The sequence below is a fragment of the Panulirus ornatus genome, chromosome 16 (assembly GCF_036320965.1).
Source record: "Panulirus ornatus isolate Po-2019 chromosome 16, ASM3632096v1, whole genome shotgun sequence".
NCBI lineage: Eukaryota > Metazoa > Arthropoda > Malacostraca > Decapoda > Palinuridae > Panulirus > Panulirus ornatus.
In genome coordinates, this window is record NC_092239.1 from 42,519,217 (window position 1) to 42,546,382 (window position 27,166).

The 27,166-nt window shown below is 39.3% G+C and overlaps 1 protein-coding gene across 7 annotated transcripts in view; it reads left to right on the forward strand.

Annotated features, from left to right (window-relative positions):
- Imp (IGF-II mRNA-binding protein) overlaps positions 1-27,166 on the forward strand; it is a 729,352-nt gene that overhangs the window by 654,346 nt on the left and 47,840 nt on the right. For all 7 annotated transcript variants that reach the window (XM_071671623.1, XM_071671628.1, XM_071671627.1 and 4 more), the window contains one exon: positions 5,782-6,057. In XM_071671623.1, the coding sequence (XP_071527724.1) occupies positions 5,782-6,057 (276 nt within the window). The remainder of the gene's footprint in view (positions 1-5,781; positions 6,058-27,166) is intronic.

Sequence of the window (27,166 nt, forward strand, 5' to 3'; positions counted from 1 at the left end):
AAGTAGTGGAATAGCAAGCAGAAATAAACCAGATGCTTGCACCTCCTCTGTGAGATGCCTTGCTTTGCTGTTGCCAGAACACATAGATAAATGTTGGAGTTGGTCTCCTAATTTGATGAGCTGTTTTCTTCATTTGTGTGTTTGCATAGTCATTACTTGGCAAGATGGCAGTGAAAAAACTGATAAAGCAATCAAAAGTAATGCTGATGTTCCCACCTCCTCTGAGAGATGCTGCACCATGCTTTTATCTGCAGATGTGAATAAGTGATTGTCATGTCGTCTGTTGAGGTAAACAACACCTACTCTACTCTCGTCTAGAATGATAAAAATCTTATCTGGAACCCCTTGCAAGTTAAATTTGGATAATAATATTCAGAATGAAAGTGACCTGACTTAGCTCAGGATTAAAATTGCGTACGCAAAAACCCAGCCTGAGTATACAGGGTATTAATAAGGGCTAAACAACCATGGTGATGTAATACACCCCTGCCACTTATCCACCTTTACCTTGAAGGACTCCCCATCTTTTCTTCATACAGGCATATGCACCTAAATTTCTTGATAAAAACTCTTCACTGCTTCTTGTAGCTTTCCTCTCACACCATAGATTTGCACACTTTCCACAGAACATTTCTGTCAAACCTAGTTATAAGACTTCTCTCGATCCCTTAATGCTACATCCAAAGCATTGTTTTTCTTTACTATATATCACAAATTTTCCACAAAAAAAAAAAATCCACACATCCTCTACCACTTCTAAAGACATATTGATCTCACCCAGTCTGATACTCTCTGCATGCATCCTACCTCTCAAATACTACTGTCCCATAAACTTACCAGGAACACCCAATAAACATACCTCTGTGATTCATGCATTCACTTTTGTACTTCTTGTATGAATGGCACTATACAGGCATTTCGCCAGTCCTCATGCACCTTGCCTTGAGCTGTATATACAATGAAAATCCTACCTAATCAGTTAACAACATAGTCACCTCCTTTCTCACAAAATTCATTTGCAGTCCCATACACTCCAGCCACCTTGCCACATTTCATCATATGCAAGGCTTTCACCACCTTTTCTCTTTAAACCAAACAACTTTCATGACTCTTATCACCTAGCATACTTACTCCATCTCTTCACCTCTACCTAACCCATTATCACTTACCTTTTGCTGCCTTGCTTCCATTTGTTCTCTTGTTCTCTTAACAGTATTAACCTCTTTCCAAACACCATTAAGTTTGCCATTACTTTCTCGCATCAATTCTCAGTTGCCCTCTTTCTCAGCATCTGCACCTTCAAGTTGAGCTCTTGCTGCTTTCTATTGTACTTCTCCCAATCACCTGTACTCCTGCCCTGTGGGTAACACCAATACACATCTCTTTACTCTTTCACAAACAACTGTACCTCTTGACCCCACCACTTGTTATCTTTTCCCTTTTGCCCACATCCCACCTTCTACAGGCCACATACTTCTCTTGCACATGTAAGCATTGCTTTCATTGCCTCCCAATCCTCACTCTCTCCCCTAATGTCATTTACTCTTGCCTTGTGCCAACCTCTTTTTATATATCTAAACACAAGACTCTTTTCCAAGCTCATTCACTTTCATAACCCTCTTTCCATTCATATCATTTCCTCTTTTCCTAAATCTTTTACCAACCCTCAACCTTGTTTCCAACAGGTAGAGATTAGAAATCGCACTAACTGCTCATCTCGGTAAAACTTCTTCCCCAGAACATCTGCACATACTAATGAACCTCCATATAGTATAATACTCTGCATTAATATTCTTTTACAGTGAAATCTCAGCCTCTCCTTCCACCAACCCTGCCACTTTGAATATATTGATTTTTTCTTGTGTGTTTGTAATGAAACAGAATTTTAATCTACTCATTCTTTTGCCCTCCCTCTCACTCATGATGGCAATACAAGGATTCAGGTTGTATTGCCATCATGAGTGAGAGGGAGGGCAGAAGAATGAGTAGATTATGGTGATATTAACTCAACGTACCTCCACTGCCACTAACACCATTGAAATATTTTCTTCAAAACTAACTCGTGGGATTGGCTTTTTACTCTTATGGGGAATTAATTATTTTGATTGTGAATGTCGTGGATTCTGTGTATAGTATGCAGAAGGTGAGAGGTGTGCATGTGAGAAAGGGTAGTGAATGGAGGAAGATGGGCATGTGAGACAGGGTAGTGAACTGTGGGATGAGGAAGTCAAGTTGTTAGTGAATGAAAAAAAAAAAAAGGTGCATGGAAGGTGTGTGAGTGATTGGGAAATGTACAAGAAAAGATTAAGAGAGAGGTGAAAGGCCTGAAAATTTATGCAAATGAGAGGGTTGAATGAGTATTAGAAAACTTCAGGGAGAATAAGATTGTCATGGAACAAGGTTGATAGTTTGAGGAAACTGAAAACAAATGGGAGGATCAGTGAAGGAAGCCATTGGGGAAGTGCTACCAGGCATAAATGAGATGAAGAGATGAAGTGAGCACTTTGAAGGACTATCGAATGTTTTTGAAGAGAGGGTAATAACTGTGGGGTTTTGTACATGGAGGTAGGTGAAAGAGTTCTGGGAGTGGTTTGGTGATAAGAGGTAGTGAAAACCTTGCATAAGATGAATTGCAGCAAAACAGATGGAGTGGATGGGATTGCAGGTTAGTGAAAGCCTTGCATAAGGTGAATTGCAGCAAAACAGATGGAGTGGATGAGATTGCAGGTAAATTCCTTTAGAAAGTGTGTGTGTGTTGTTGATTGATAGGATTTTCATTGTATATACGCTTTATGGTGAGGTGCCTAAGGGTGACAGAATGCCAATATACTTCCGTTGTATAAAGGCAAGAGAGAGAAAATATTAATGTTTGAGTTTCAGAAGTACAGGTTTGAGTGTACTTTTTAAGGTGTAAGAGACAGTGATGACTGAGATGATGGTGGCATGCACAGAACATCAGATTGAGGAGGAGGTGGTGTCAGGAGTGATAAAGAATTAGTGGATCAGTTATTTGCACTGAAAAATGTGCAAGAAATACTGAGAGAAACAGATGGATTTCTGTGTGGTGTTTAAGGATCTGGAGGAAGCATGTGATATGGTTGGTACAGGTCCTTTTTAGGGAGCATTATGCATATGTGAAGCAAGAGGAAAGCAGCTAGAAACATTGCGAAATTTTTGCCAAGAGAGTAAGGCATGTGTGCAAACAGGAAGAGAAGCGGATGAGCTGTTCCGGATGAAGTTGAGTTTGCAGTAGGGGTATGTGATGTTACCATGGCTATTGATTCTGTTTATAGATGAGGTAGTGAAGGAAGTGAATGCAAGGGTTTTAGAGAGAGGAGCAGGTTGAGGATGGTTAGGGAGGTGAATGCAAGGGTTTTGGAGAGAGAAGCATGATGAGGTGGTGAGGGAGGTGAATGCAAGGATTTTGGAGAAAGGAGCAGGATGAGGTGGTGATATAGGTGAATGCAAGGGATTTAGAGAGAGGAGTAGGATGAGGTGGTGAGAGACATGAATGCAAGGGTTTTAGAGAGAGGAGCAAGATGAGATGGAGGGAGTTGAATGCAAGACTTTTGGAAAGAGGAGCAGGTCTGCAGTCTGTTGGGGGATGGCAAGGGCCAGGGAAGTGAGTCCTTTACTTTTTGCTGATGAGGTTGGTGCTGGTGGCAAATTTATGTGAGGAACTGCAGAGTTTGGTTTCTGAGTTTGAGAGAGTATGTGAAAGGAGAAAGTTGAGTGTAAATGTAAACAAAAGTAAGGTTATTAGGTTTAGCAATCGAAAGAAACTGGTTATAATTATTTGGAGTGTGAGTTTGAATGGAGAGAACTTGGAGGAAGTGAACTATTTTTAATACTGGAAGTGATCCTGGCAGTGAATGGAATACTGGGAGTTGAAATGAGCCATAGGATGGTTGAGGAGAGTGAAGGGCTTGGGCTCATTAAAGAATTTATGGATAGGGATGTCACTTTCTATGAGGGCAAAGATAGGTTTATTTGATGGTATAGTAGTCCTGTCGGTGTTGTATGGATGTGAGGCATAGGCTTTAGATGACAAAGTGATTAAATGTGCTGGAAATGTTTTTTAAGGACGATGTGTAATAGGAGGTTTAATCGAATAAGAAATAATAGGGTAAAAGAAAGGTATTGTGGTCATAGGAGTATATATGTGAAACCTGAAGAGGGTGTGGTGGGTTTAGACATTTAAGGAGGATAGCTTAAAGAGTATATATGTAGGAAGTGGAGGAAACAAGGAAAATGAGGATACCTAGAATTAGATGGAAAGATGAAGTAATAGGCCTTAAGATTCAGGGGCTAAACATGCAAGAGGGTATTAGGGAAACAAGGGGTAGAGCAGTTAGAGAAATGTGGTATACAGGGGGCACCCTGTTATCATTGGGTTGAACCAGGGCATTTGAAGTGGTCAAGAGAAACCATGGAAAGATTGGTAAGGCCTGGTTGTGGATAGAGGGCTCTGGTTTCTGTGCTTTATACATGACAGCTAGAGAGGGAATGTAAACAAATGAGGCCATCCCTGTGTGTTTAACTAGCACTACACTGCTAACATGGGAAACAACAAACAAATATGAAAGACAGAAGAAAAAGGAACATATTTTTGATAGTATACAGTAATGGAAGCCAGTGAGAAAATATTTCTGATTTAGGGTCAACTTTATAGGAATATAACAGTTCTATATCTCAGGCGGTAGGTATGTATATAAAATGACCATATGTATGAGATATGAATAGAGGTTTCAGTACAAAGAAACAAACAAAACCTGTATCCTCTAAATACTTTCCAGCCAATCTCCCTCACACTGGATCTTAGTCAAAAGGTGTGACATTTCTAAATATCTTCATTGTTATTTACCAGTTAGGCTGTACCTGTGTATGAAAATAGAGTACTTTATGCAAAGAAGCTCGGAAGAAAGCAAGAAACATCATTTCTACGCCTTCCTTTCTTATCAGGAGCTGTCACACGTGTCATTTACACCCCGTGGGAAGCTCACTTAGCACTGGACCAGACCAGCATAAAGGTAATAATGTAACTTTCTGGTTATATTCTGTTACTTTTGAATGGTGATCTATCATATGTATATATTTTTTTTCATGCGACCTGGAATGGAGTATCTGGACCACACCTACCATTAAAAGGTTAATTATGCACAGGATTAACCAATCCTAAGAACACAAAAATATTTTATTTCATATTGTTTACGTGATTAGTTACCCAAAAAACTAGAGGACCATTTTTTATTATTTGAGTCAAGCACTCAGTTTAGGAGAAACACTTTTTATCTAGATTAGCACTGGTGCTGGTGGGCTACACACACTTGGTAAGTTGTTAGAGAAGATGCTCAGCTAGCCACCATGGTCTACACACACTTGGTAAGTGTTAAAGAAGGTGCTCAACAAGCCACCATGGTCCTCAGCAGGTTACCGAGGTCTCACAGCAGCTCAAGTGATTCATCCTTTGTTTGGGTTGCTATCTGTGTCCAACCAACAGAACTTACAATTCACCTTGTGGTAAGACATGTTGCTGGATTGAGGGCTGTTGCACTCTACTATGCATGCCTCGGTTGAAATTGATAGCTCAGAAAGTGTTAATAGTTGGGAATGATAACTGTGGTATCACCTGCCAATGGTGTGAAAACATGTTCATGTGTAAGATGTTTGGGTGTGATTGGAAAACTAGTACTGGTACCTTTTGCTGATACTAGATTTATAGGTATTGTTTGTCAGTTCATATTCATTTCATTTTGCTAAATTTTTACTTTTTTTCCACAGGGTAACATTGAGGATATAGCTATGGCAGAAAATATGATAAGTGCCCGGTTAAGGACAAGCTATGAGAACGACTTGCAAGCATTTGCTCCCCAGAGTGCCATGTTCCCTGGTCTACATCCCATGGCCATGATGTCCACAGTAGGATTTGGTCTCCCACGTGGGGGTGGCAGCAGTGCTGGCTTGGGCATGTATGGTTCATCACCAACCTCGTATCCACCACTTTATCCCACACCTATACCTGGCCAACATGGTGCCCATAGTTCTGAAGTCAATGAGGTAAATGATATTAATTTTTTACCCATTTGCTCCTTTTCATAATTATACAAAAATGTGTTATGCTTCTTGAACATTATTATATCAGTAATATTAGATTAAAGAATCATGGTAAATGCTGATCACTAAATAACCCGTTAGAAAGAGATCATATTAATTTACAGAATAGCTAGAGGGAACCTAGTGGTAATTAGGTAAGAATTGGAATGTATCAACATATGACACAAAGAAATGCCATGGAAAATTAACCATGTGAAAGTGCAGAAGAACTGTATTTGTTGGAAAAAAAGGGAATAAAGATTTTTGTAAGGATTGCAGGGGAATAGTCTCCTTTGCATAATTGATAAGATGTACGATAGGGTTGTGACTTACATTGTTGAGAGGATTAGTAAATCTACTGTAGGTGAGGAACTAGACAGATTTAGGAAGGAAAAAGAATGTGTTGGTCAGATAACACACGCAGGCAGGCAATGGAGAAGGCTATAAAGAAAAACAAATTATGCAGCTTATGTATTCAGAAAAATCATTGGATAATAGGAAAGTCATCTGGGAACTCTATGTGGTGTGCATGGAAATCTTTTGAATGCTGTTAAGACCCTTACAATGGAAGTAGTGTGTATGTGACAGCAGATGGGATTGGCATAAGTGAGTATTTTGAATTAAATGCTTTAAGGTTATGGAATGTCACCACAGTTTTTTAATGAAAATACAACTGATTGCATAGGACAGCAAACATCTGGACCTTTTCAAGGCTTCCTGAATAGTAGAAGAAATTAGGAGCGTGAAACTTTCTGAGGAAAGTAGAAACCATATAAATGCCTTAGGAGAAAATGGATGTATGCTTTGTCAACAACAAAGGTGCAAATAGTGTCTGTTAAAGACTGAAGCAAGGTATTAATCTAGTTTAGTTTTTAATATATTTACGGGGCTACTTTCAAGTACCCTAGTTAGTGAGTCTTCTTATATGTTAGCAGTCATGTTAAGGAGAAAGACCTCTGCATCATTTGAATTAGAATGCTTGTCAATGAGTTTGTATTGATTCTTATGGGTAAAGTCAGAATGATCTGGTCATAGATAGCAGTTTGGATCAACATTGTTGAAGTCCTTGATAGTTTTGAATACTTGTTTTGAATCACTCATTTACACTATTGCATGTGCGCTCAGCTTATGTACATTATATTGAGATTCCAGCTTTAGTCATCGCAAATATATTTTGGAGCCTTTAGGACCCATTTTTGGGTTTGTAGGTGTATGTTATGGGTTGAAATGCATGACATCCATTCCCGCTCAATGTCTGGCCATGCTTTGGGTCTCAAGTTCAGTGGTCCCACTCCCTTTCCACACCTATCACCTGTAAAGAATACTTATAGTGGTGATCACCAAACACATTTCCTGATGATGATGTTGGTTGTAGGTAGATTATTTGATGTAAATGATATTGTAGAGCAATCACATATGAACAGATCCACGTAGAATAAAATGGTGTAGGACCAAAAACAGTATTACAGATTGTCACTTATCATAGGAATCTATGTGCTAACGGTAGCATGCATCTCAGCATGCTCACTTCGAGCAGTGATGTTGGAATGTGATTTACCATTTTGATTTTTATAATTATAAAGCAATTCTTTACGAACAAATGCATATACATAAAAAGAAGGGAAGATGAAAAATGACAAATTGATAATCACTGTAAGCATACATGCACTAGTGGTAGTAAGTGTCACGATTAATATGCTGAAATTCTGATCTTTTTATGAGGCTATAAGATTTATGAACAGATAGATGTAAAGACACTAATTTATAACCAGAAACAGCAGTATTTTGATAACACTGGTCAACAAAATTCTAACTTCTTTTTCCCGTGGTGGACCTTTTATTACTTTTTATGCTGAATTTGCATATGCTTTTAGAATTTTTCTGTCAGGCATAGTTTTTAAGTGACAGAGCAATTAGATTTTACAAAGAGTGTATATTATTCATTCATAGATCAGGCTGGTATTACACTTTAAAAACTTACTCTAGAATGTAGAAGTGTATGATTTTTGGCTATATTTGGCCTCATGAATGTCCCTCCTTAGTGTCCAGCTATAATCTGCCAACATAGCAACATAGAGGGTTTCCACTTTCCTTGGGCATGCTCCTCCATGTACAAAATATCCTGGGAAAAACGTCTAAGTGCAGCATATTGCACCCTATAACTTTATATGAAGTCAGTAGATCTTTTACATCACAGTAGTTTTCTGATTCCCCTAAAAATCTTTGCAAACACTCTTAAATGACAGCCATGCAGTTTTGTAACTTCATTTGGTTCTTTAGTGAACTTTTCATCTCAAAACAGTTCCCTAATCTGTGGTCCTACAAAAACACCCTCTTTGATTTTTGCATCACTGATTCTGGGGAATGTATTCCTCAAATATGTGAATCCATGGCCAGCTTTACCCATACCTTTGATGAAGTTCTTAGGATCAACAAGAGGATTGATGACATTCTTCTTCAGAGGAGTCAGTGATGCTCATTTTGGCCACACTTTCTTTACATAATGAATTTTCTTGTCCTGGCTATCCCACTCGCAGAGGAAACAACAGAACTTCATGTAACCAAGTTGCATTCCAAGTAAAAGTGCCACAGTCTTTAGGTCACCTCGTACATTTAACTTAAAGTCCCCATACTTAATTTTTTCAATAAGAAGCTTTATGTTATGATATGATTCCTTCATGTGAGCTAGAGGAACAGAGGGGAACTTATTTCCATTGTGGAGTAGAACCACTTTCGAGCTTACATTTGATGAGTCGATAAACAAGTGCCACTCATCTGTGTTATATTTATTCTTGGCGAAGTGCCTCCATAACAGAACGAACTTCATTGCAAAACACCAGCCCATCTTCATAGGAGAAAAATTCTTTGAAAACTACATGGTGATCACAATAAAAACAAACTTTAGTTTCATTCTGAAGAAGATTCCAGCCCTCTAACCTGGAACCCAAAAGTTTGGCTTGCTTCTTAGACAAATATGAATTGTGGATGATCATTAAAATCTTGACTCGGCAAATGTGGTTCACTTGAACAGTTTGCTTCAAATATTGTATCCGTATTGTCTCTACTTTGTCTGCTTTCTCATCACCAGACTCAGTGTCTCAATTTCATGTTTCTTGAAGGCTCTGGCACAGCTAATTTCTGACTGTGATTCACTTGCCTCATAGCAGTTGATAAATTAAGATATTTAACAGTATCCTTGGGAATGGCAAAAGGCATACAGTGTGAACCTTTCGCCCATGAAGTGAGAAGCTTGACATATGTAACACAACAAATATGGGAGGCTCAAGTATTATCTTGACCCAAAGTAATGCTCAAAGCATTTTTTAATGAATAGTGTGAAAGAACGTTTTTGCATTATGAATCTCAGTTCACCTTATATGTAGCAGAAAGGATCCAGACTATTTGCACAGCTTCTCGGCTTATGGTGGTGGATGGGGTATTGGCACAACACTTATGTACATGAAAGCACAATCTATCAACAGAGAGGAAAAGACACTATTTACACATTAAGTCCTAGCCTGCAGTTGATAGAGAACTGCTACTCAGGAGTGGGCACTGTTTGAATGTCCCAACATTTCCAGTCATGTTTCTACAAGTCCCATGTGATTCATTTATCAAGGCTTGTGCCTTCAGAAAGAGGCTGTTGCACTTGACATACAGGGGAAATTAGGGGGGGGGGGAGGGGGAGGGTGTTGTCATTTCATGTGTGGCAGGGTGGCGACAGGAATGAATAAGGGCAGACAGTATTAATTATGTACATGTGTATATATGTATATGTCTGTGTGTATATATATATGTATACGTTGAGATGTATAGGTATGTATATGTGCGTGTGTGGACGTGTATGTACATACATGTGTATGTGGGTGGGTTGATCCATTCTTTCGTCTGTTTCCTTTTGCTACCTCGCTAGCGCGGGAGACAGTGCCAAGTATAATAAATGAATAAATAAGTTAAACCTTTTGTTCCAAATGCTCTGTAGAGCACTGGCACATGTATACTGTAAGTAATGATATGCCTGTATGCTGGAATAAAAACAACTATGAGTGATTGAGAAATTTTGAAAACATATTTGGATTCAGCGTGCAAAAATACATTAGAAATACATTTTTTTCATTGGGACACAACCTTTGTTGACTAATGTGATTATTGTAAATACTCAACAGACTTGCTGTTATGATTGTAATGATATAAGATTTAGTATTAGGTGTATGTAGTATTGTAGAGCAATAATTTGAGAATAGGTTCACATGAAATGGAAGACAAAAAAAATCACAAATTGACACTGTAAGCATTTATGTGCAAGCAGTTGTATGCTTCTCACCAGTCACTATTATGGTGATGCAATCATAAGATTTACTATTTGTATATGATATGAAACAGTCATTGGTGTTACCAGACTTTGCCTGTTTCAGGTTGCAGGACAAGTGAAAAGTCACTTTTTGCAAGGCTGTATTGTCATCAATTGATGAAAGAGAGTACAGTTTCATCAAAGAACTTTTCACATCAAGGAAGTCCACTTGTCCTTGCTACTGTGTGTAATGCAACCATGGGTTTCAGGAGCCTCAAGGAAAGAAGTTCTGGGTAACACCAGAACTCTTTCTTAGAAAGGGTCCTGGGAAATTTATGAAAATATATGAATAAGGTAGTCATTTATGAATAAGTTTATGTGAAAAAAATGTATGTACAAGGCCAACAGCTGCATCACAAACAATGATTACAGTATCAGTAACATTTGCACACTACTGGTAGTATATAATGGTAATGTTGATGACATGTACTGCTTGGTGTTTATGATGGAGCAATCATTTATGAACAAAAGCATTTGATGAGACAATGTGAAACAAAAAAATAGCTTTACAGATTGATAATTTTTGTAAACATTTATTTATGCCTATTGGCTGGCTTTACATGCAGTTCTCCTTGAGGATATCAGGAGGGCTATTGCCACAAATTTCAATGTTGATATTTCTTGTTCTAAGCTAATTAAGTTAAGGTCATGTAGACCAATATATTTCAACCAGTGGGTCATGTACCACTGGTAGGATGCAAATGGCATCCAGTTGGGGTGCAGAATTTCAAAGATATTTATGAAATCATTGAAAGGAGGAGTTGCCTTGCTGAATCTTTTTATGTTTTTGCTCTGATTTTTTGGACATTATGGGAATATCATTTAAGGGGCTGCTTTATATACTTTTGGCTAGCTGTGAAAGCAACATAGCATTAAAGCCATTTTCTTCTGTTTATATTTGTGAGTAATCTTTCCCAACCAAAGCAAGTATAAAAACAAAGGAGAGAAGCCTTCTACAACTCAAACAGCCCTTTGAGGTGCCATTTCCAAGAACTTACATACCTACCAATTAAATGCACCCACTGGCTATTCACTGATTAATTATTCAGTCATTTCATATTTGCTTTTTTTCACAGATATAGCAGTGATATTTATGCCAAATAGAAATATTGCATGTAATCTCAAAAATTTCACAATGATGGCTAGATTGATATCTAAATGCATTTGAATTTATGGTACTTAATTTTTGTTGTGTTGGGACCAGGATTTTTGAGCACAGTGGCAGGGGGATATGGGTTTCAGAATGTTAAGGAATGCTGGTGTAGATATCTGTCCCTTGATATTTTTCTCAGACCATGATTTATCTTGATAGCTCACCATTGTACCCTCTTTATTCTTTGTCTTTTTTTCCAGAAGGGCAGCTAAAGCTAAACTCAGTATTCAAGGTGGGGAAGCTCCAGTAGGATAAGAATAGTGATGATTGGTTTTGAGGGCTAGAAATGTACAGCATATGGTTTGTTTTATTTGGGAATACTCTTACTTTGGTTTAGATTTTAACTAATATGGAATTCCATTTTACTGAAATAAGTGAAGGATGTGTCATTGATTAACTTGTGTGTCTGTGTTGCTGTTAGTTCTTCAGATAAATATGACAGAAGCAGTATGAAATGTTGCTGAAGATGTTTTTTTGGTGAAAATGACATACGGGTATTGCAAAGCATAAAGACAACCCACAGCATGTCAACTAAGTAATCATCTGTAGCTAAGTTAGTATACTTGTACTTTTTGGGTTTGGCTCAAATTAGACATTTCTGGGGAAAGCAATAAGTAATTACACTTGTAGTGCTTTAAACTCAGAGAGACTTGTGTTGGGAAAAGAAAACTCCTCAAGATATATTTGAGTTGCACTCTGGTTCCCTTTGCAAAGTGGATATCCAAAACATGATAATTTAAGATACAGTATATTTTGGGCCTCATGTTTGCTGAATTATAGACACATGCTTAAACATGTAAATCTAAAATTTGAACATTCAATACGCCTGTAATTTAAACATTCGCTATTGTTCCCTATACTTTTATACAGATATTTCTAGTATGATGTAGGTTTGTTCCTGAGAGAGAATTCTAATTTTAACACAAAATTATGAATAAAATCATCAAGAAAAGCTCATTACATTACAGGTGCATTATTAACCTCTGTGTAAATAGATAATGAAGTAGAGATTCTTGCTTATCACATGATGTAAATAACACTTACCCATACTGGTTCAGGATTTTCCATGTAGATGCTGTTTGAGGTAGAGAGGACTTAGAGGAGTTATGTTAGGTGAAGGGCCAGGGTTGCCTGACTCTTCATCTAAGGATTGACATTTCAGCACTTTGTCCAGAGAGAACTAAACACTTACATGAATAATCATCATGTTTACTGTGATCTTACTCTGATTCTTTGGTCCAGATTATGTTACCAGCTTACAAGCCTCACAGAATAGGCTAATTCTGTTCTAGCTTTTCTTTTTCCCAGAAGCACAAGTCTCACTTGGCACTTTCCACTCATAACAGTAAGGGATTTTTGAGCTTTATTGGATTACATGTTAATTGATAGGCACGCAAAAGAGAGACTTTTGGATGTTAATGTGCTGAGAGGTGCAACTGGAGGGATGTCTGATCATTATCTTGTGGAGGCGAAGGTGAAGATTTGTAGAGGTTTTCAGAAAAGAAGAATGTTGGGGTGAAGAGAGTGGTGGGAGTGAGCAAGCTTGGGAAGGAGACTTGTGTGAGGAAGTACCAGGAGACACTGAGTACAGAATGGAAAAAGGTGAAAACAAAGGACGTAAGGGGAGTGGGGGAGGAATGGGATGTATTTAGGGAAGCAGTGATGGCTTGTGCAAAAGATGCTTGTGGCATGAGAAGCGTAGGAGGTGGGCAGATTAGAAGGGGTAGTGAGTGGTGGGATGAAGAAGATTATTAGTGAAAGAGAAGAGAGAGGCATTTGGATGTTTTTTGCAGGGAAATAATACAAATGACTGGGAGATGTATAAAAGAAAGAGGCAGGAGATCAAGAGAAAGGTGCAAGAGGTGAAAAAGAGGGCAAATGAGAGTTGATGTGAGAGAGTATCATTAGATTTTAGGGAGAATAAAAAGATATTTAGGAAGGAGGTAAATAAAGTGTGTAAGACAAGGGAACAAATGGGAACTTCAGTGAAGGGGGCTAATGGGGAGGTGATAACAAGTAGTGGTGATTAGAAGAAGATGGAGTGAGTATTTTGAAGGTTTGTTGAATGTCTTTGATGGTAGAGTGGCAGATATAGGGTGTTTTGGTTGAGATGGTGTGCAAAGTGAGAGGGTTAGGGAGAATGATTTGGTAAACAGAGAAGAGGTAGTAAAAGTTTTGCAGAAGATGAAAGCCGGCAAGGCAGCAGGTTTGGATGGTATTGCAGTGGAATTTATTAAAAAAGGGGGTGACTGTATTGTTGACTGGTTGGTAAGGTTATTTAATGTATGTATGACTCATGGTGAGGTGCCTGAGGATTGGCGGAATGCTTGCATAGTGCCATTGTACAAAGGCAAAGGGGATGAAAGTGAGTGCTCAAATTACAGAGGTATAAGTTTGTTGGTAAATTATATGGGAGGGTATTGATTGAGAGGGTGAAGGTATGTACAGAGCATCAGATTGGGGAAGAACAGTGTGGTTTCAGAAGTGGTAGAGGATGTGTGGATCAGGTGTTTGCTTTGAAGAATGTATGTGAGAAATACTTAGAAAAGCAAATGGATTTGTATGTAGCATTTATGTGTCTGGAGAAGGTGTAAGATAGAGTTGATAAGAGATGCTCTGTGAAGGTATTAAGAATATATTGTGTGGGGGCAAGTTGTTAGAAGCAGTGAAAAGTTTATATCGAGGATGTAAGGCATGTGTACGTGTAGGAAGAGAGGAAATTGATTGGTTCTCAGTGAATGTTGGTTTGTGGCAGGGGTGTGTGGTGTCTCCATGGTTGTTTAATTTGTTTATGGATGGGGTTGTTAGGGAGGAGAATGCAAGAGTTTTGGAAAGAGGGGCAAGTATGCAGTCTGTTGTGGATGAGAGAGCTTGGGAAGTGAGTCAGTTGTTGTTCGATGATGATACAGCACTGGTGGCTGATTCGGATAAGAAACTACAGAAGCTGGTGACAGTTTGGTAAAGTGTGTGAAAGAAGAAAGCTGAGAGTAAATGTGATTAAGAGCAAGGTTATTAGGTACAGTAGGGTTGAGGGTCAAGTCAGTTGGGAGGTAAGTTTTAATGGAGAAAAACTGGAGGAAGTGAAGTGTTTTAGATATCTTGGAGTGGATTTGGCAGCAGATGGAACCATGGAAGTGGAAGTGAGTCACAGGGTGGGGGAGGGAGCGAAAGTTTTGGGAGTGTTGAAGAATGTGTGGAAGTCGAGAACATTATCTTAGAAAGCGAAAATGGGTATGTTTGAAGGAATAGTGGTTCCAACAATGTTCTATGGTTGCGAGGCATGGGATATAGATAGAGTTGTGCAGAGGAGGGTGGATGTGCTGGAAATCAGATGTTTAAGGACAATATGTGGTGTGAGATGGTTTGATGAAGTAAGTAATAATAGGGTAAGAGAGATGTGTGGTAATAAAAAGAGTGTGGTTGAGAGAGCAGAAGAGGGTGTTTTGAAATGGTTTGGTCACATGGAAAGAATGAGTGAGGAAAGATTGACCAAGAGGATATATGTGTCAGAGATGGAGGGAATGAGGAGGTGGAAAGATGGAGTGAAAAAGATTTTGAGTGATCGGGGCCTGAACATGCAGGAGGGTGAAAGGCATGCAAGGAATAGAGTTAATTGGAACGATGTGGTGTACTGGGGTCAACATGCTGTCAATGGATTGAACCAGGGTGTGTGAAGCATCTGGGGTAAACTATGGAAAGTTCTGTGGGGCCTGGATGTGGAAAGGGAGCTGTGGTTTCAGTGCATTATACATGACAGCTAGAGACTGAGTGTGAACGAATGTGGCCTTTGTTGTCTTTTCCTAGTGCTACATCGTGCACATGCAGGGGGGAGGGGGTTGTTATTTCATGTGTGGCGGGGTGGCGATGGGAATGAATAAAGGCATATAGTATGAATTATGTACATGTGTATATATGTATATGTCTGTGTTTGTGTATATATGTGTATACGTTGAGATGTATAGGTATGTATATTTGCATGTGCGGACGTGTATGTATATACATGTGTGTGTGGGTGGGTTGGGCCATTCTTTCGTCTGTTTCCTTGCGATAACTTGCTAACGCGTGAGAGCGACAAAGCAAAATAGATCAAAAAAATGAAATAAAGCAGTATTACAATGTAAGAAAAAAGGCTGTATCACAACCTTAGTTATGCTACCTTCAAAATCCTAAAGCTCTACAGAGTTTGCTAGAGAGTAGGTTTTTCTCCACATCCTGCAATATTTTTCATCTGCAGATAATCTGTTACATAATGGCATCCTAATACTACCTCAGCAAGAGTAAACATTCATCATCTCATTACTGTTAGAATATTGGATATCACAAAACAGAAAGTTGGCCTCATTAAAGAAGTCTGTAGCATTACTACAGAAGTCTATTAACCCATGACACATGAATTCAACTTGCATCTTACCATTACCTTGAATGGACAGCTAGACCCCACACAACAAAATTCCAAACATACTAGGTATCATATACAGCACACACTTTACATTCATTCCTCACACAACAAATGTCAACCCACAGGCCATAAACAAAGTAACCCCCTTAGAATATTGTCTGGTGCTAGATTTAGACAAGAAAAAATCCCTTTCTGTGTGCTCGGCGAACAACTTGTCTGCTCCACCTTATACTAAACCTAACCCTCTTTGTCATCTTCTGTCGCAAGTGAATATAGGAAAGTTAAACACACTAAACAAAGCACTCAGAACAGTCACTGGCTACCTAACAACCACAGACAGTCATCACTGGCACAGTTAAACAAAAGATGGTTTGCTCAAGTAAGTAATGAAAGGGTAAGAGAGATGTGTGGTAGTAAAAAGAGTGTGGTTGAAAGAGCAGAAGAGGGTGTATTGAAGTGGTTTGGTCACCTGGAGAGAATGAGTGTGGAAAGATTGATTTTTTTTTTTTTTTTTTTTTTTTATACCTCGTCGCTGTCTCCCGCGTTTGCGAGGTAGCGCAAGGAAACAGACGAAAGAAATGGCCCAACCCCCCCCATACACATGTACATACATACGTCCACACACGCAAACATACATACCTACACAGCTTTCCATGGTTTACCCCGGACGCTTCACATGCCTTGATTCAATCCACTGACAGCACGTCAACCCCGGTATACCACATCGCTCCAATTCACTCTATTCCTTGCCCTCCTTTCACCCTCCTGCATGTTCAGGCCCCGATCACACAAAATCCTTTTCACTCCATCTTTCCACCTCCAATTTGGTCTCCCTCTTCTCCTCGTTCCCTCCACCTCCGACACATATATCCTCTTGGTCAATCTTTCCTCACTCATTCTCTCCATGTGCCCAAACCACTTCAAAACACCCTCTTCTGCTCTCTCAACCACGCTCTTTTTATTTCCACACATCTCTCTTACCCTTACGTTACTTACTCGATCAAACCACCTCACACCACACATTGTCCTCAAACATCTCATTTCCAGCACATCCATCCTCCTGCGCACAACTCTATCCATAGCCCACGCCTCGCAACCATACAACATTGTTGGAACCACTATTCCTTCAAACATACCCATTTTTGCTTTCCGGGATAATGTTCTCGACTTCCACACATTTTTCAAGGCTCCCAAAATTTTTGCCCCCTCCCCCACCCTATGATCCACTTCCGCTTCCATGGTTCCATCCGCTGACAGATCCACTCCCAGATATCTAAAACACTTCACTTCCTCCAGTTTTTCTCCATTCAAACTCACCTCCCAATTGACTTGACCCTCAACCCTACTGTACCTAATAACCTTGCTCTTATTCACATTTACTCTTAACTTTCTTCTTCCACACACTTTACCAAACTCCGTCACCAGCTTCTGCAGTTTCTCACATGAATCCGCCACCAGCGCTGTATCATCAGCGAACAACAACTGACTCACTTCCCAAGCTCTCTCATCCCCAACAGACTTCATAAAGAGGATATATGTGTCAGAGGTGGAGGGAACGAGGAGAAGTGGGAGACCAAATTGGAGGTGAAAGGATGGAGTGAAAAAGATTTTGAGCGATCGGAGCCTGAACATACAGGAGGGTGAAAGGTGTGCAAGGAATAGAGTGAATTGGAATAATGTGGTATGCCAGGGTCGACGTGCTGTCAGTGGATTGAACCAAGGCATGTGAAGTGTCCGGGGTAAACCATGGAAAGTTTTGTGGGGCCTAGATGTGGAAAGAGAGCTATGGTTTTGGTGCATTACACATGACAGCTAGAGACTGAGTGTGAATGAATGTGGCCTTTGTTGTCTTTTCCTAGTGCTACCTAGCGAATGCATGGGGGGAGGGGAGACGCCATTTCATGTGTGGCGGGGTGGCGATGGGAATGGATGAAGGCAGCAAGTATGAATATGTACATGGGTATATTTTTATATGTCTTTGTATGTATATGTATGTATATGTTGAAATGTATAGGTATGTATATGTTCATGTGTGGGCATGTATGTATATACATGTGCATGTGGGTGGGTTGGGCCATTCTGTTTCCTTGCACTACCTCACTAATGCGGGAGACAGCAACAAAGTATAATATAAAAAAGAATACTTTTGAAATTATTTGGCCTTAATATGCTGTGGACTCAGTTCTCTGCAACAGTCCTGGACCCTTCCCACCCAAACCGTTTTCTAAATAACCACTGAAACTCCAGGAAGAATGGAAAATGTTCCCTTATTTCTCTCTTCAGCAACCCTTTTCCTCTAACAAACACTACAGTGACAAAATGCACACTGAAATTACCTGAGAGGCACTAAGCCATTGCCTTCCCAATCCAGGCTTAGGCACCACACTACAAAACAATAACCTGTTGGAAACCACACTCTCCAGACACTTTGGAATTATTTTTTCTTGTTCTCACTCTAGTCATAGCCCAGGCCCCTGGCACTTCAAACACCAGCTCATCATATCATAAGACTTCACATATCTAAGATGCAACTTCCACACTTGAGATAATGAATACAGTTGTTTTGTACTTGGTCCAAAGACAGACACGTCTTGATCTTTAGTCCCTCCCAGTGGATGTGGCTGGCTTCCTGAGTGCTGCAGGAAACCTATTGAAGAAAATTCTGAGGCAGGAAGATGAGGTTAGGACGAGGTTTGCCTTGGCAGTTGCCACCACATGCTGTTGCTGCATTTTTCTTTTCTTCTACATTATTTCCCCTATATTTCTTGGACTTTATGTGAAATATCTCGTGGTGATACACCATATAGTGGTGGAAATCTGTATAAGGACACTACATATGGATTTTGTTAGTCCTCAGGCACCTGACCTTGTGCCATAAAAATTCTAGATAACCCTGACTGCCCGGTCAACCCCACTGTCACCCCTTGAGAACCTCAACTTAACCTCAACTGCAGTTCTATCCACTCGTGCAACTTTACCACACTGTATCTTGCTCAAGGCTTTCAGTACCTACTTTCTTTTCACCATGTCGTTCACCATGATGCTATCACTTCTTTTGCCATTTTGTCCCAAGCACCATATTCCCAAACTATCTGCTCACATTTAGCAGTTCTTCATATTATTCATGATATTTTTCCCCCGTTAGCACTTTCTCATGTGCTCTCTTTCTCACCCCATTTGTTTTCTTAACCTATATCTATGATGTTTTTGTATTCTTTCTGAATCCCATTGGTATCTTGTAACCTGTTTCTCATTTGTCATCTTTTTCAGGTTTAGTACATATACCAGACCTGCCACTGTCTTGGATACTTCCCAATCACTTGCAGTCCTTTCCTGTAGATGATTTCCACATGCCTTCCTTATCTATTTCATGAGAGATTTAACATTCTCATTCCATCACTCAGTACACTCTCTCATTCACTCACATCTTTTCCTATACATGCTGCTCATTTAACCTGCACATTGTGATTTCCTGTATCAAGCCTTTCTGTAACCACATCATTATCAGTGACTACTGAATACAAATACTTTTCCCACATTAACTACAAGATTCTTATTTGCTGGTAGTGTTGTCTGATGTACAGGTTGAACCTCCTTAATCTGGCAACATTGGGACCTGGCCATTACCGGACCACAGAAAATGCTGTAAAACAAAAAATTGACCCCTGAGGGAACCCTCTATGTAAATATATGCCCAACTCCTAGTCTTGCCAGCTCATTCCACGTACATATTGTTGTGTTATCCAAGCTTAAAACAGGAAATGATACAACCATTAATGCTTCCAAAAAAGTTTAATTTTTTCTTTTTTTCTTTTGGAAAATAAATAAGAATTGAAGAGGTGGGATGGGTGAAAATGAAGTTGTAGGAAAGAAGAAGGAAAGTGAGAGAGAGACAACAGTTGGTGAGCAATCCACCTAGCTAATTTAAATCTATGTTTTCTGTTTAGATAGAGAATTAAAAGGTATTTTCATTTGTACAGTAGAAAAGGTGGGTTGTTGATTTTTGTAACGCTGCTGGGGAAGTTTTTGTTAAATGCATTGTGTTGATGTTTTATTATTTTTGAAATGTTTCGTTGTCTTGAGTTTCTAGTTTGCCTTAACTGCAGCATTGTGTGCTCTTATGTTGAAGGGTTATGTGTGTGTTATATCATGAATTTGTTCTGTGTTTAGATGGAGACTCCACAATATCTTGGGCAAGGGTTTTTCGTGGCATACGATGCCAATACAGGGCAGACTCGTCTGCATTATACAATTGTTCTGAGGCTAAGTTTTCCGCTGCCACTAACTGTGCAAATTCATCGACAAACTTTGTCACAGCTTTGTGACGAGTAGTTAATGTAATGAACAACCAAAGATTGGTAGTTGGCTTTGGTCAACTCTTGTTACTATTGTTGTTTTATTGTTATCGTCAAGTCAGCCAGCCTGCACTGTGTCAGTCCAAGCCAGGTGATGGGCCACATGTATAGTGAGAGTGTATGTGGTTTTTTTAATTATCTTTAACATCTGAAGAAGGTGTTAGATTTTCTGGTTGGTTGATGTAGCTTACATTGACTGCCTTAATGACCCTGGCAGTTGACCGGTCTAAAGCCCAAACAACCAACCAGCCAGCAAGGCACCAAGCTTATACACTCTCTTGTCCTGTATATATTGCAGTTTGATACAGAGTTGCCTTTTTTATTGATTCTTTTAATACAATCTTATAACACTACAAGCTTCAGTGTCAGTATTACACATTTCACTGCATGCACTATGCACTGAAATTCCATTTCTCCTTGAACTTCTGTAATCATCCTTGCGAATATTCAGTCAACAGCACGCCTCTGGTGGCATATCCACAAACTAATGGCCACAGATTCAAAACGTGCTGGACCATGGGAGTTGCCAGACCACAGAGTGCCCAATTAGAGAGGTACAACTTGTTCCAACACATAGTAATTGATAATGGATTATCTGCACTTTGATACTCATACCATCTCGAATCACTTTTATATCTGATTTGTGCTAACATCATAAAGTCTTTCAGCTACCTCAGTGTCTGTGCAGGGAGTCAACTAGCATTAAAGGAGGAGTGTTTGACCGACATGTTTTATGGATGTTTATGTTTCATGGATGTAGCTATTTGAGATGGTTTGGCACAAGGTATAAGTAGAAGAGTAAGTTTTGAAAAGTGGAGGAGGAGTGGGAGGAGGAACGTATGCTGAAGTAGGGAAAGATATCGAAAAATGGGAAAATTAATGGTAACAAGAGGAAGGGTATGAAGGCTTAATATGTATGCTAGGACATTTTAGAAGTTATGTTTGAGCCTCCCTCAAATTATAGGAAGAAAATCAGGGTTTGTAGACATTCAGAAGCTTCTAACAAAAATTATACAAATAATGAAACTGTGTGTTAGCATGTTAGCTTCATTCCACAATCCAGGATAGCCATGAGTAATGACCCAAACACCATGATTGACATCTTCAATGCATGCTTTAGGATTAGTGGGGCTTTTGAAGTCATTATTGGTTCTAATAAATACAATAATTTTCTCAACTTATGCATTCATAGAAAAGTGTTGCATCTTTCTTGTTTATACATGGCAATTGGAAAATTTTGATTTTTCCAGAAGTTGATAGGGAGTGCTGGAAAATGCATCAACTTTTGAATTTAATCTCAACATCTCTTTTTCTGTCTGTTTGTCTGTTTACCTTTATCTATTTATATATCTGATGTCTTTTTCATCTGGAACTCCCTCAAGGGGGTGGCCATGGCAATAGTGTGTCCATGATTAGTAAACTGCTACTTCTTATCCTCCAGTGCCTTACCCTTAACAGGCCACTGGCAGTGGGCAGCTCTAGCACAGTGTTTGCAGAGACTCATTCCAATGTTCCTTCTGACTACATTTACGTAATGCTCCTACCTACTATTACTACTACCTAATGTTCCTACTTTCTACTTCTATCTACTGCTCCTATCATTTTGCCAAAAGGCAGGGCTAGTGCATGGTGCTCACCACAGTAAAATCTATTGTTAAGAAGAATGCACTGTGTGAGTTAAGTGTTGTCAAGTGTTATGTATGATTAGGAGAGATTATGTTTGCGGAGAGAATGCCAGTAGGCCACATATGGGTGAGGCAGAAAGAAAAGACAGCTAGCTTGGTCAGAAGAGTGCAACTTGACAACCGAGGTGCTGGCTTACTACACAGCCTTCATTAATCCTCCCGATATCCAGGCGGGTAGTACTGGTAATATACCTCCCTTATCATTGGCTGCATTTATATATCTCTAATTTACCATATCTATTTATCTGCCTGTCTGTCTGTTTGTATTTATTTTGTTCCTAATTCCTCATGGGATCTCCATTCTTGTAGGGTTGCCCTGACGAAGAGTTGCTCTGTCCAAATGCACCTCCATAGCCTCCTTTATCTCCTTTACACCTTCCTACATTCCTTCATCAGTTTATGACTAGTTGGATGCTTGCTGTCTTGTTCTCTCTCTTTCTTTCCATTTGCCTTATTCTTCTGTATGTATTAGACTTTTTATAATACCTGCAATGGGTCAAACAACATAAACCTTATTTTTGAGTATGCTAGCCAAATAACCCCCACTGTATTTCCACATAAGTCATCTTGGTTATGGGAACTGCTGGCGGAGTGCTCATCAAGACATAGCTGATTCATTTGCCATAACTCTCACCCTGTTGCTAAATGCATAAAAGCTGCCAGAGGTTTACTATCTAATTCAGTGATATCTTGTACTTAGCAGTTCATAGTATTCTTGGCCCTACCAAGTGACTGGATTAGAAATAGTCAAGCAATTTGCTGCTACAATTTAACAAATTAAAGATGTAGAACAGTGAGTAGGGCAAAGCATGTTGATTTCCTATATTCATATTAAACCCTCAACTATTTTCAGTAGCCATGTGTGACAACCATTTTTTTTTTTCATCCACATTATCACTATCTGTGCATGGCAGTAGATTCCTCTCTTTTATATGTAACTCACCTGGCTGCTAGATATTGCCCTCCCAGGAGCTGCTGTCATCAATTAGGGACAAATTGCATTTCACGAAGTTAGGATGTCATCAGAATGCCATGACTAATTACAGTAATGAGGTATGGCTTGTAAGAAAGAAATTTAGAGAATATGAGGGTACCATACACAAGGGTAATGATGATTTCAGATACCTACCAACCCTTTCTGTCAAACAAAAATGATTTAAGAGAATGATAGTGAAAATGATAGTGAAGAAGTGTTTGGATATGTGTAATGACTACAACTTCATCAACTACTTTTGTTGCGCAAGACCCACAACCTGATATGGTAATAGTAGTGGACTAGGAAAACACAAAATAAAAGTTCCATGTATGTAAAGATAATGCAGAAAATAAGAATAACAGGATGTGATTGTGTTAAACTTCAAAAATACTGATGAGTGGATTAAATAAATCTTGAGCTCTTGAAAACCTATGGTGTCCTTTCTTTGACCAGCTGGGAGCTACCACCTTCTGTGGTAAGGTTCGTCAGTTGTATTATAACATCCATCGGTCTCTGCCTATCCAAAACTCATTCTTAGAGAGATAGGCATAAAATGGTTACAGTACTGAATTAGGCTGCAAGCAAGTTCATTATTGTATAGTAATATCTTTCTATCTTTCTATCTGCATGTCTGATACCTATTTCCTGGGAACACCCAAGGGGGTGCCCGTGGCAAAAGTCTCCACTCATCCCTCTTTTTAAATGCCTCTCGTATAAGCCATTCCACACATTCTTCCACCTTTTCTCACCCTTCAGTGCTCTTTCACTGTGTTTTCCCATGTTACAGGTGGTCTTCCTCTCACACTAAACTCATTAATGATACTGTCATATGCTCTTCTTGTAAACTACCCATCTTGCATTCTTCCCACTTGCCCAATCCTCCTCAAAATATTACGTTTCACCCACTGTGCTACTCCTTAATTCATTCTCCTTGCATTCCCTGCTTTACCAGGTCTCTCATACACCCCATCATTTCGTTTTTCACTCCACCTAGTCGTACCACATGCTCCTTTGAGATAGCTCATTTCCATTCCTGGATTCTTGACCTCTGTGACTCATTCCGTGTCCATGTTTTGGCTTCATAGGTCAGGGTTGGGAGGTCTGTGCTGTCCCTTGATCCTTTCTTTACTTCCATACTTACACCTCTAACCTTCATTATTCTATTAAGAGACCCAGTGACTCTTCAACCCTGTTCTGCTCTTTCACTCATATCTCCTTCCTTATCACCAAACTTACCCAAGATGTCTCCCAAATATTTAAATTCTGCCACCTCCACCAGTCTTTCTCCCCATTTCCGTAACAATTTAGTACACTTTCATCTCAATCTATGGGCTTTGCAAAGTGTACACTCACTCTTGTTTCCTTTTAAACACCATTACTTTATATACTCAGCAAACAACACAGTATAACCACAGTGCATCACCACCACTCTCCTTCTCTGTGCCCCTTTTCCCTAGTTTTGCTTTTATGCCTCTTATTACTCCATCCATGCATATGTTAAAAAACCACGATGATATCACACAGCCCTGCCTCACACCTACTTGTATTCCAAAACTTTTGCCCAATTAAACATCTACTGTTGCACATGCATTTGCTCCCCTAAAAAAAAGGCTTTCACACCATTCAACAGTTGACCCCCTGCCCCATGTATTCCTAACACAACCCATAAAGCATTCCACCCACTCTGTCATACACTTTCTCCAGATCCATAAAAGTTGCTCACAGCTTTTTACCTTTTGCTAGATAATTTTCCACAGTCATTCTCTGCAAAAATCTGATCCACATCCCCTGCCTTAACTAAAACCCTCTTGCACCTCGCTTATTTCGCTTTGTCACTTCCATCACTCCGTCTTTTAACACTTTCATACACATATCCTGGAATTCTTTACAGATTGATTCCCCTGTGATTATGATTGCTACACATCCTTGGCACCTGCACCTTTGAATAAAGGAACAATAGTAATTTTCACACAATAATGAGGCACAACCTTCTGCTTTCATGCTGAATTACATATCAGATGCATCCACTGTATCATCATTCAGCATTTCAGCAGTAATCCCATCCATTTCCCAAGTTCCTTTACTACCTTCGTCCTTGTTATTGCTCTTTTTACCTCCCTTCTTGCTTATAGGCTCCTGTATTCCTGTCCTTTTCCTTCCATCCTCCATGCCCATACACGTAACAGCTGTTCTGCACCTTCTTTCACTTTCATCAGTTCTTCAAAGTGCTCTCTCTATCTTCCATTGTATAGTGGTAGTATTGTAACCAATAAGGTTAGGAGGTGCACTTACTGCAGTATAGAGCTCGATGATTGGGAAAAGTTAGAATTCGGTGGCCCAGGGGAATACTCTAGTTGTATATAGTTTCCAAGTCTCACCCAGCCCTCTCATGATGATCTCGTAATTACACCTTTAGGAGTGGTACCAAAAGAGGTGGTGCTGCTTAATTCCATCAGGACAATAGTTTTCAGAACAAACAAACTCTTAAGGTATACTGAAATTTTATTTATTTTGGGACAAGTTGGGGACCCCACTACCCTGGGAAACACTGCAATGGAGTTACCCTGTGGCAGTGGCCTGTCAAGGGTGAGGCACTAAATGGTAAGAAGTGACACTGGAGTCCACCAGGGAGTGAAAATATGGCTATGAATGTTAAGGGGATGACTGGCGAAAGTAAAAGGAAGGAGCTTTTGGAGAAATTTAAAAGTTATGGTATGTATGTGCTGGGGACTGGGTAAATCCATATCCTTGGACAGGGTGTATAGACTGAAAATGGACATTATGAATGCAAGGTGTGGTAGGGTGTGGAAGGATGAGTAATGTGGACAGGAATCGATAGAAATTACCCAAGAGGAGGGAAAGAAGGATGTACAATTGTATTATCATCGAGAGTATGGAAGGATGTCACAGAGCATGGATGGACTGGATTAAAAATACTGTGGATGAAAGGAAAGGTTGGAATTTTAAAATGTGCATGAGTACGTTTATATGTGAATTTTAAGTCTGTTAAAGGGAAGGATGAAATAAAGCATTTGTGGAGAAATTGAAATTATTGTATAAATGTGTTTGAAAAGGGGAGAAAAGTGATTATATTGGATAATTGGAAAGTGAAGGTGGGATGTGATGAAATTGGCAAGATGGTAAATCAGGACTGCTTAGAGTAAATGAGATTGAAAGTTTTCTTGTGTTTTGTGTGTGCTGAGAGGGATTTATACCTTCCCAACACCTTTTTTCAGCACAATATGATCCACAGATGTACGTGGATGAGAAATAATGGTAGAGATGAACAAATGGGTTTGTTTAACTATGTGGCACTGTTTGAAAGGTTGAGAAAGGTTGTGCTCGATGCTAGAGTTGAGAGGATTCTTTGGAAATTTTGACCATTTTACAGTTCTTGTGAAGAAGAAGATTTGGGAGAAGTGGAGGTATGGCACAAGGAGAAATATTGAGGTAAAAGTGTTGGCAAGTGAGACTGAATCAGAAAGAATTCAAGGAGGAGTGTGAAAGAAGGGTAACCAAAAATTTAGATGAAAGCTCTGTAAATATAGAGATGCAGTCATGTGTGAATAAGGTCTTTATGATATTTAGATATAAACTTTAAAGGTTGTAGAATCAGTAGTTAGATATAAGATTTACAGTAGAAATATATCTTGGACAAATGAAATCAGAAAGGCTGTGAAAGAGAAGAAAAAGGCATATGGTACATTTCTCAAAAGGAAGGTACTGGTGGAAGTTCAGCAAAGGAGGAGGGAAAGTATACAATGTGTAAGCAGAATGTTTTGAAGCTGATGGAGGAAAGCAAAGAAAGGGTATAGGAAGATTTTAATAGAGTTGAGTGAAAAGCTTTGGGAAAATGAGAAATTGTACTGGGAGAAAATAAAAAAGGAAAGAAGTGAATGTAAGATTTGAAATGTAAATTTTAGAAGTAAGGAAGGGAGTTGCTAAATCAAAAGGAGGAAGTGCAGTATTATTTCATTATTATATGACCTTGATTTTTTTTTATTAGCTCTGTCATCTGTTCCTAATGCTACTTCACTCGTGGATGATAGCTAACTCATGACAGAGAAAAAAGATATATTTTGCTTCATGGTAGTGATTAGTATGAAATTCATTATTTGGTGTGTGTGTGATATTATTGAGCAATTATCTGTGAA